The sequence below is a fragment of the Cyprinodon variegatus genome, unplaced genomic scaffold, assembly GCF_000732505.1.
Source record: "Cyprinodon variegatus isolate N-32 unplaced genomic scaffold, C_variegatus-1.0 Scaffold102, whole genome shotgun sequence".
Classification (NCBI taxonomy): Eukaryota; Metazoa; Chordata; class Actinopteri; order Cyprinodontiformes; family Cyprinodontidae; genus Cyprinodon; species Cyprinodon variegatus.
The window spans coordinates 177,799-189,358 of NW_015150555.1; the positions used below are offsets into that span (position 1 = coordinate 177,799).

General features: G+C 37.0%; 1 protein-coding gene across 1 annotated transcript in view; it reads right to left on the reverse strand.

Moving 5' to 3' along the window:
- Window positions 1–11,560, reverse strand: part of sclt1 (sodium channel and clathrin linker 1) — a gene marked incomplete at its 5' end in the record, with an annotated part of 17,941 nt that overhangs the window by 3,959 nt on the left and 2,422 nt on the right. The window contains 11 exons of the mRNA XM_015374401.1: window positions 936–1,034; window positions 1,182–1,359; window positions 1,590–1,681; window positions 3,347–3,437; window positions 5,882–5,952; window positions 6,647–6,712; window positions 7,833–7,955; window positions 9,931–10,066; window positions 10,241–10,296; window positions 10,481–10,553; window positions 10,692–10,744. Of these exons, the coding sequence (XP_015229887.1) occupies window positions 936–1,034; window positions 1,182–1,359; window positions 1,590–1,681; window positions 3,347–3,437; window positions 5,882–5,952; window positions 6,647–6,712; window positions 7,833–7,955; window positions 9,931–10,066; window positions 10,241–10,296; window positions 10,481–10,553; window positions 10,692–10,744 (1,038 nt within the window). The remainder of the gene's footprint in view (window positions 1–935; window positions 1,035–1,181; window positions 1,360–1,589; window positions 1,682–3,346; window positions 3,438–5,881; window positions 5,953–6,646; window positions 6,713–7,832; window positions 7,956–9,930; window positions 10,067–10,240; window positions 10,297–10,480; window positions 10,554–10,691; window positions 10,745–11,560) is intronic.

Consider the following 11,560-nt stretch of genomic DNA (forward strand, 5'->3'; position numbering starts at 1 on the left):
ACACACAGCAGGAAGGGTGTTGTGGAAGTTTTCCCCCTCTTATGCTTAGCAGTCAAAGCGACACTGATGTCCTCAGTCTAAAACAACTGGTAGAATAATACTTCATTGTACATGGTTGTCCTTCCCTTGAGTGTTTTCCAATAAGGGAAATGAGCAAAATACATAATCAAAAAAGTAAATGAAGAAAAAAGTTTTATGACTCTGGAAGTAATTTTTAAAATTAGGTACCTGGAAGGTATAAAAAAACAGGATATGCATGTGAATCCTTAAACTCAGAAAGTCCAAGCCTTGAGGTGTCCTCTTTGACCACTGTTTCATTTCTGCCTAGCAGTGGTGGACCTTCATAGAGCACCAACTCAACAGCTTATAAGGTTGAAAAAAGTCCCTAGAAATATCAAATTCCAAAACTGCATAATATAAATATATGTTTTTTTTTTTTTTTCTCTTCTTCCTTGGCTTTTTTTTTTTTTTACCTTGTTTTATTATAAATGAATTGAAGCAAACTGAAAATTGTTTTGGATCCCTGATCTAAAGCAATAAAGAAAATTGTTTTTTTTCATATACCAAATTGCTTCAAATCTTGGAAACCAAGTCCAGTGGATAATTTTTGAACTTTTACTGAATGACTATGACCTGGATGACTGAGAATCTTCATCAGCAAATTAAATGAATGCTTTTCTTTCTACATACCCATCTAAATGGGAAAACTCCTCAAATCTAAGTCTATACATTTTCAGACTGTGAAGAAACCATCAATGTGTCAGTCTATTTAATCAGTGTGTTTAAAAAATGCTAAGCATTAATAATTGATTATTTGATTTTTATTCATCATCATTCATTTATTATCAAATGTCAGCTGATGCTTGCAATGAATGGTGCAATTTATACTGCTAAAACATAGAAAGGTTCATTTAAAAAATCTCCTAATTTTGTACCTCCTTCCTGGTTCGGACTGCAGCCTCCTGGATCAAGTGTTTGATGGCCTGCTTTGTCTTTTCTAGTTCCTCTGTCTTCTGTTTTTCTCTTAAAAGGGACTACAGGGTAAAGTAAATGGAGGAAAAAGCACAGATTTCAGAGGGAGGATTTCTAAGAGAATGAGAGAGCTGTGAGGAAATGCTGTAACTGATTGAAAGGAAGACTCAGATAGGACAAAACAACAATGGAAAGATAAGACTGGCAACCTGCTCCTTCTGTAAAACAGCCTCTTCAGCCATTTGAACATTCTCCCTGACTTTGCAATGAGCCTCGAACTTCTCCTCTTCTAGGGTGGTGCAAAGAGCCTGGAGTTCCCCCACCTTTCTCTCCCACACAGCTTGCTCTCTGTGAACTGCCTCAGCCTCCAGAGATGCAGCCTTTAGCCTGTAAAGGAAGAAAAACAGTGAAAGGCAGCAGTAAAGAGAGTAAGAGCTGCTGCTTGGCTTTGTGACACTTAAAACTCAGATGTGAAACTCAGTGACTTCCCATCAGATCAATATTGCGGTATACTTTAAAAATCGACAGAACAGTACCTTCTTGGCTTCCTGACACACTGTTGTGTGAACAGACAGGTGATTACTGATGAAGTAAAAGCAGGTCAAAAATGTGCTTACCGGGTTTCCAGTTGGCTCAGGGTTGTTTGAAGCTGCTGGAGTCGCCTGTCTGCGCTGTCCTCCCTGTCCTTAGCTACAGTTATGTCTTCCTCCTAAATCCACAAGTATAACAGTAAAGCTACCAGACTCTTTAAAAAAGTCTTCCAAGAAGTGAGGAACATATTGGCATTCAGCTCCAGCTTGATCAGAAATCATCCACAAAATGATCACACAGAGTTTCATATGCAAACTAATACTTTAATGTTGGCTCCTCTTTATTCCCAAAAAAGTTTGCTGGATCTTTGAAGAGACACTCTTTAATCAGAGCATGATATCAAGTCAGTAAATCTTCTGGACTATTGATCTGGGTAGTTAAGTAACAGAAGGGGTTTTTAATCAGTGTCAACTCTTTCGGTGTTAGACCAAATCAATAACAGGTGCACTAAAAAGGAGACAACCCTTAAAAAGCAGGATTTTTTCCCCCTGTCTTTGTATCAGTTGGGCAGTTGGAGGTCATAAACATTCATTTGCTTAATTATCTTAAAAACTTTTAGCAGCTGAACAGTTTGAGCAGGGTCTCTCTCACTACGGGTAATCTGGGGCAATACCCAGATCTTGCAGAGGTTGCAAAAAAGTAAAAAATAAAATAAAATCACCACAAGGAATGCACATTAATAGGTGTTATTGCCTAAAAGGTTTGTTGTGTCTCCAAGCATAGGCTCAAGAGTATGGATAGGTTTGTAGGAGAAAGGTGGATACTCTTGGAGAGGGCTGTCTAAGCCCCTTCACTCATAAAAAATACTGGTAACCTCCTCTATGTTCAAGGAGGGACAGGAGACACAAAAAGGGGAATCAAGTGGTATATTGGCATCAACCTCTCTGGGCAAATCATTACAACCAAGAACCAACATCCTCTAGTGGGCCAATGTGTTCATTACCCTTGGCTGGCATTTAGCTGAGAGCACTGGGATTGGCTAGGTTGGCATTGGCATTCGGTTTTGTTTTCACAGATGAAGATGGCTTCACTCATGTCACATGTCTGTAAAGGTCTGAGGAAGCTCTGTGGCCATTAGGCTATCTGCAACATTTTTCACCCACAGATCTGGTGGAGGGTAAATGTTGGTCAAGGGAGGCAAATGTATGGAGGTATATAAACCTGTATAGCATAAATGCTAGAATGCCAACTGCCATTAGGCATCAGAATAAAATAGACCAATTGTTTGACCCTTCCATGGTGTATTGGGCTTCTCCTGGTTCTTGACCATTTTCAGCATCATGCAGGAAGAGCATGGGAACATGGGAGAGTTAGGTAAAGAATACCGCTGACTTGGCTTCAAAATGTTCTAAAATAAATCCATCACAATATTTCTGGGAAATCATCAGATGCTGCATCTCATATTGTCCAGGAGCTCTGTGAGGTCTTGGCCAGATCTGGGAGGAGATGCTTCAGAACTCCATCCTTTATTTCAAAGGAGCTTACCCTAATGATTTTAAGGATGCATACAAGCATGTTGGAGCCATAAAACTTACATAATACCCATTTGGGTTTCTGCAAAATATTTCCGCAAATTGCCATTTCTAAGTGACTTTGGATTAAGCCCTCTGTGGGTTGATATTTTTCATTTTCATCAAAATGGCATCCTTTTGTTCCCAACACATTACCCACCCTGTATTAGTAGGGATAAACACAATGATATCTGTTTGCAACTGAGCTCTAATGTGTTTTCAAACTGTTCCTATTAATACTGTTGAGAAATGTTTTACTTAGATGTACTTACTCTTCTTTGCAATTGCTCCTTGAGATTCTGTATGACTTTGGTCATCTCATCCACTTTGGCTGTGGCTGTCTTGAGTTCAATGTTGGACTGCCTGACCCATCAAATAAGAGAGAATACAATGTAAGGTCCCATATATGCTGAGGGGTTGTTGCAATTAAAGGGAGTGAGGGGTGATTACAATTAAAATGTGCCAAAAAGCCCAATAACCTAATGAACTCCAATTTGGGGTCAGTTTTTGACTCTGTTGCATCAATGAAAACATCTCAAACCATTTCAAAACTTACATTAAAGAGTGACAGTATGGTCCATAGAGGAAAGCATTGATCTTGCAGACATTCAAGCTTACTTTCCTCATATTCCTTGATATTTATAAAGTATCTTTATATATTTATAAAGTAAATCTCTGGTTCTATTCATTCATGGTGAATCATGGTATCAAAACTATACTTATGAAGTTTTCTGCTATATCCGCGCATACCCTACCATCCAGCTTTTTGAAGCCTGTGTCAGGATGAAAAAATAAAAATAAAACATCAATAGATCTCTGCTACTATGATTCTGCAGGCCAAACATGACATTTTTATTCAATTTTAAGTAAACTGCCATCATGTTGCTGTCAACATTGAACTCTGTTAAAGTGATGTTTCATGACACTGCTTTAACCTCTTAGAAAGGATAGATATTGAACTTCATTGATCTTACAACAGAGAAATTAACTCTCTGCAGTTAAACCATCAACTTGGGGAAAATTGGGCTGCCATTGTGCGGCGCCCGGGGAGCCGTGTGGGGTTAAGGGTCTTGCTCAGAGACCTAGAGTGCAGGCTGCGGGGATTGAACCGGGTACTTTCAACCTTCTCAGAGCAAAAGAACACTGCTCTAACCACTAGGCCAATAGCCTCCTTCCTCTTACGGACTCCTAAGTCCATAAGCAGTTACAGTGGTTTACTCACAATAATTCACTTCTGAGACCTAAAATAAAATCAGTTCGAAATAAGAATACCTACATTGTGGCTTTAAATGACATTAGGGAACTGATAATAAAAGCTGGCATTCAATTAATTCAAAGACGAAGAAAACAAGTTTGCAGCCGCAGCCTTTTAGCCTGGATAGATATTAAAGAGAAACATTTACATACAGCCTGTATATATTTAATAACTCCTTTTACAGTTGTGTTGTGCAGTATATCATAAATGCACATTGTAAAAAAAAAAAGACTGGAATGCAATAAATGTTTGTGAACTATTTAAATACCATGCATTACGCTTCCCTTTAGACTTAGACTTTATTGGCATTTTGTACACAGAGTTTATACAAAACAAAATTTCGTTCAGTAGAGCTCTCAAGACATTTCTATTTCTAAATTGCAGCAGTGAGGAAATGTAAACATGGTGATCATATATAAACATAAGACTAAGATGTGATTTACAGTTTTACAAAAGCTTGGTATTTTTTTGTTGTTGCTGAGATGGAAATAAGGTTTGGAAATAAGGATGGAAATAAGTTGGACAAATAACTGGTTATCTGAGATTAACATTTGCTATGAAACCAGCGGAGGCATTTACATTAAAAAATGTATTTATTAATGAAAGTTAAATCCTTATCATTTCACATTATCGAATATTGCTTTTTACTGTTTCAGCTTTAATTTCCAGACATCAGCAGATGTTTTATACTCACAGCAGACAAAGTAAAACCAATAAGTGCTGTAAGCATAATAGGTGGTTAATTTCCATTTCCAAAAGGGTTGTAGGCCTAAAGTCTCTGCGTATTTAGAAATGACTTATTTGCTCTGAAAAGCAAAAGACTTTAAATTGAAATGACCTTTGTCTTTATTGCATATTAAGACAAAGAAGCAAAGGTGACATGCTGTGTTGTAACAGGAAGTCTTCTTCGCAGATCTGATTACTCTGAGCGGTAACTTCTTAGACTACCAGGGGGTAACATGACACAGACAGCAAGATCTGATGTAGAACTGATCCCTTATTGGTAGATGCCTTGTATACAGAGGACACTTAACTTTTAACTTGAGGGCAAAGTAAAGAAATCAAAATTTAATCTCATTTAAATGAAGCCCAAACTGCCTCACCAACTAAAGTTATCCAGTGCAAAGGGATTAATTAGGGCAATTATTTGCTATTTTGAAATAATTAGCATTAAATGATTATGTTTTAGCTATTGCCTGGCTTATGATCCAATTAAATACTTAATTAAGGAAATATTAGTAATGGAATTATGCAGGCATGTTTGCTGGGAATTCTTTTTTCAGATTACCTGAGGAAAAGCAAAGACAATACAGAAATAATAGGGTTAGGCGGATGCTAATTTAGCTGCTTTTCTTTGCCCTTGTGAACAGGTTGCAGCAGATGAAAAAATGTTTTTACACTTATCTTTAATCCACAAATTGGATGGGAAATTGTTGTCAAAGAGGTACAAGAAGGACTGCGGCATGAAGCCTGCCTTGTGTTTTGAATCCACAATGAAACAAGACCCTTTGGCAGCAGCAGCAGCTTTGAATCTCAAGGGTGTTTTTGTTACCTGAGTTGGCAGTGCAGCTCCTCCATTTCTGAGCTCTGCTCTATGACCGTCTTCAGGAGATGCTGGTTCGTCTGTGTGTGGCAAGAAAGACAAGAATGCCAATTGTGCGGCATAGCTCCCAAACACAGCGCTCTAAAACTTTCTGTCAGAAGGAACTTCTCAGCAAAACTTCTTGCTTAAAACTTTCCATGTCTCCATGTCCTTTCAGAACAAACCCTAAGGAGCCTGTATCAGTCATTCACCGCTACAAAGTAAACTGCTCTCATATGCAGTAGGTGAAAAAAAGAAAAAAGACAGCTTGCATGAACAGTCAGTGAGGGGAAAGCCCAGGGCTTAAACGCACATTAAAAATGCATTACAGATATAGTATTACTATACAGTCCCATCACACACAGCATGTCAATTAAAGTAGGCACATGTGTATTCTGGTGAGGAAATATCTACCCATAGATAGGCTAAAGCTTGGTGACACTGTTTGAAACAGAGCTGTATATTCTGTAGTGTTGCTGTGTCTGAATTCAGGTGAGGGAAAGTTGCTATGTGTTGTGGGGAAAGAGAAAAGCCAATAGAGGATTACCAAGCGAGCTGACGGTCCATTATACAAGACATTTCTGGCCCACTACCAGCGGGATTTAGAAACCCATTCACTTAGTTACAAGATTAATTATTAGAGCAGGGTTCATTTTGGAAAAGTGCAAAGCATTTCGATCCCAGGGCTAATTGGGAGGGAGCAATTTAACACACTTTTAATTAAGCATTACTTACCGATTCCAATTTCTGATTGGTCGCTTGGAGTTTGTAAGAGTGCTGCTGGAACTGAACGAGCTGATCCTGTGATGGTGGAAAGGTCGGCATTCAATACCATTTAAGAAACAGTAATTACGTCCTGCAATAAATCCGAGAAGGACCTGAAACCGAACAACTCTAATTAACCCCGTTACTGGGAAGACATCTCCACCTAGTGGTGTGAGCCCCCAGCAAAAAAAAATACAGTCAAGTTAAAAATCAGTTTGGTGATTTGTCTTAAGTCATGTCATGTGACAGACCACTAGAAATCACAGCTTTGTTTTTTCTTCTAACCATCTGAAATGTATAAAAATCTTAAAAGTGTGGCTTGTATTTACATATAGGTGCATTCTCAGTGTTTTTTTATGACCACCTTTCTGAAGTATTTCACTGGTGGCTTTGCAGTGTTAGCTTGACGTGATGGACATCATTTGGAAAGGACCATTTTTATCTCTTGTCAAAGGTTCTCTATGAAATTCAGGTCTGGAACAAGATCATTTTTCTGTATAAATCAAATGCAGTTCTGGCTACAGGTTTTTGGTTGTTTTCCTGTTAAAAGGCCAAACTGCACTTTAGTCTAAAAGCTATTGCAAACTTTAACAGGGTTTCTTACAGGATATTTAGCTCAGTTTATCACATCTACATTTAAAAAGTTCCCCACAGCATGATACTGCCAACAACAATCTCATCCGACTAATGCATTTAAACCTGTTTACTGTGTTCTTTTTGCAGCACACTGCAAATTGGTCTTCTTAAAGCTTAGCAATACCACGTCATTGTACTCTTCTATTAAATGCAGATAAATGGAAAGATTTTCCAACAGCTGTTCAGTTAATACATTCTCCCAACTTAGTGGTTAAACAATAGAGAGCTGTATGACATAAAGGGTTTGTTTTCTTTTATTTCCTTTTAAACTTTACCAAATTGGTTTACATAATGCAAATGCAAAATGAATTAAACACATTAAAAAGAAAAAGCTTTATTCTTTAATTTGTGGTTATTTCTTTCATAAATCCCCAAATAACACATTTAATTTGTGGTTATAATTTGAACAAAATGAATAAAACATTGAAGGCTGGGAAAACTTTTTAAAACACTGGATATAAATGTCTAAACTTTGTACAATACTGTGTTTGTAGAATATGCTGATGAGAGAAGAGTTAACCTTGAGCTGCTGCCTTTGAGTATCGTGAAGCTGCTTGTCAGAGATGGTCCTCTGGTAGACCTGCTGTAGGCGGTCCAGCTCCTGGGCCGTCGTTTGACACAGCTCCATGGCCTGCGTCCGCTCCTGTACGAACACACACGAAAATACCCACCCACATTTACTCTTATAACCACCATGTGTTTGTTTTCATTTGCTGCCACAGAAGAGACAAATGAACAAAACAGATTTCAGGAAGTATCTCTGACAAAGCAAGAGCAGCAGGTTTCCTGGTGCTCAGAACTGAATGCGGAGATCAAAATTACATTGATCGTCTAATCTAACTGCTAGTCACGACAAAAGCTCACGGCATCCAGCTGCATCAAATTCTGACTGTCTCACAGCACAGAAAAAAATCTTTGCTGCAAAGATTTTAGAATCCGCAGGAAATTCTTTTAGAGAGTGAGCTATTACTGTCCGCAAGAAATAATGGAATTGAGTTGTTTTGCTGACAGTTTTGCTATTTCTTTTCTTTTTTCCACATATTCAAAGCGGGGCATTAATGTAGACTTTTGATTTTCTTAGACCTTCTCGGTAAATAAAAAAAACATTTGTATTCGATTCTGTTTTTGTTTTTTTGTTTGAAGGTTTCGACTGGATTTCAGCAGGCAGGAAACGACTGCTGATGTCCAGATTGTTTTTGTCGGATCAATTCAGTCGGGAACAGAGTAATCATTGATGTAATAGAAACAGGTTCATAAAATGAAAACCTGTTATTCTACGAAGAACTAATTTCTTTTTTTAAACTGAGCCTGTCCATTGAGATGTCTATGGGAGGAATGCTCTCATTACCTAATTAGCTTCTCCGGCCGAGGTGAGAGCTCAGACAAAAATATGTGATAAGAGTCTGGGTCAGCTCACGCCTCATTAATTCATGATCTTACTCCAAAGCACTTTCTTGTTGTACCTATCTAGTTAAACACCGTCTATCAGGCTTTATTCCAATAATAAAATACATGTTCCAATTTCAAAACCTATCTTTCCCTTATCGTAATGTTTTTGTAAGTTGTTTTCCTGTTATGTACAGTTGGTTCTTGTATTATTCAATGTGTGTATTGGTATGGTTCTATTTCTTTATCTGTTTTGCTGCTGCACACTGGGAACTTACATACTATTTTACTCTCTTCTTTACTCTGTACTCAACTAATTTTATCTAAGATGAAAAATATCTCTTAAATTTCCAAAGAAATTGCAATCAATTACATTATATTAGCAGGTTTTTATACAGTACAAGATTCACTTCCCCAGACGGATACATATTAAAGGATGTACAATCCCAATTACTCCTCAGCACAGATCTCTTGTTCATACATAAGAAATATGGATCTCGCCAGTGTATCTCAGTGTCAGTGAATTTCATGTTAATACACTCATTTTTCATAAGCAAATGCACACGAAAAAAAAAAACAAAGTGAAGACACAAACCCTGCATCATTCATAGGTATCATTATGTAGGGTTGCTTTTTATTATGGACAGAGAGGCTGGTAAGAATTAGGAAGATAATTAAACCTGCAAAAATCAACATTATTTGCTGCTTAGGGCCCCTGAACCATCAGTGTCTCTCCCAGAAAAGCTTGAATTATAATAAATATCTCTAAAATTACAGGAACTGTCACAAAAATAAACCGTCTTCCTTGGCGTTTTGAAATCTTTTAGCAGACCATTTTGGAACAGCAGATTGAGAAGTCATGGAGTATTTATAAAGATGAGGCCACATTTAGCTCTCTAGATTAAATCCTAGATCAGAGAGTTCAACATTTCTGAGCATTGTTAGGTAAGTAATGCATCTCTTTTAGTTATACTAAACAGCTGACATAAAAAACAAAATATAATAATATTAATAATAATAATAATAAGAACAACACACCTGTACATGAACTTATAGTTGTTGTTCTGTGATATCATATTTTCGGAAACAATATTAAAAATGCCACAGCAAGCCTGCTATAACTCCCAGAACCAGAATTTACAAATAAGCAACTAAAAAAAAAGGTAAATACAGCTAAATGCATTTAAAAAAATCTTTAAAGAACACTTGATCATATTTAGGAGATTTCAGACCTGCTCAGAAAGCTGAACTTGTTCCTGCAGGTTTTTAATGATGACAGCATCTTCTACTGTGCTGCCCTCTACCACTGAAGCGACAGGCAGGGTGTGGAGTTGCTTCTCCACTGACTCCCTCAGCTCTGTGTGCAACCTGAAGAAAGCGATTATAAAAAATGAATATATAAAAAAAAAATAAAAAGTACTCTAGCAGGAGACATCAGTACAGGAAATGACATATATTAGAGATATTTAGTAACAAATAATCCTGATTTGAAAACAACTTTAATTTGACTTCTGCTTTTCAGCTACTGCTCATATTTTCTACCTTTCATTTTCCTCCACAACCTTTTCCAGCTTTGCTCTCACGTCTGTCATCATCTCCTGTAAAAACAACATCAGTATTTTCAAACAGGCAACCATGATGCTTTCATCATCCCAGTCAATCTTTTTATATCTTCTAAAGAAAATGTGCCCTTTAACACATCAGCCTGCGCCCTCTGCCAATGCATCCAAAGCTCAATAAAAAATATGAATTTCAGAATGTTTCACATTAAGGTTGCTCTACCTGATAGTTCTGAAGCTGCTTGGTCATTTCGTCCATGTGTCGATCATACTCTGCTATAAGAGGAGCCATTATCCTAAAACACAGAGTAATAATTACAAAAAATTATACGATAAAACGTAATTGCTTTTTGTCACCCATAAGAATTTGCAGTGATAATGGAACAGTTTTAAAGGTTGTAAAATAAGGAAAATGAAAATGAACTTTTTCCGACCCTTTGTCTGAAAGCCAGGGAGGAAGAGACTCTGCTTGCTGCTCTTCATCCAGCTAAGAAAAAAACAAAAAACATCCAGCAGCACAGATCAGCAATATTTTCTTCAATATAATTTCAGAAGAGTAGTCAAAATTCGAAATAGATAAAAGATAAAAAGAAATTTAGAAGGTCAAGAACATGTACTATACAGTGTAACACACTGAAAAGTTTTGTCTCTGTTCACAGACATTACGTGCAAGATGTAATCGCTTCCACATATATTCTGCATATGAAAAATAAAAAGTATCAAATGAGTTTATCTCCAAAGGTTAAAAAAAAGCCAGAAGAATGGATTGTTACGTAAAAGGAAAAAGACAGCGAGCTTTGATCATTACCGCTGTACCAAAACATTTTTGTATAAATAGGAACTTATGCATTTCAATTTTTTGACGAATAACAATAAATGAATCAACAAAATACACACAAAAGATACTAGTTAACATCAATGAAACCAAACACCAATTTTCAAACTAACTAGATTCACCTGAACATAAACAGATAAACAGAAACAAAACCCTCCACTTAATAAACCGGTCAGTATATACAGCCAGAGAAATTACATTGATTAATGGAAATTGTCTGAAAAGGGGTATGAAGAATTAAAACTTATTTTTCATACCCCCTCTCCCTCTGATTGGACTTATTTTAACTTAAAGATGAGTAACCTTCCTGTTAAACTTGTTTTTGTCAAATATTAACACACAATAAAGTAAATACAAAATATATATACATATACACACGCAAATATATACATTTTAGGGGTGGAACGGTTCATAAAAGCCACGGTTCAGTTCGGTTCACAGTTTCGTGGTCACGGTTTTCGGTTCGGT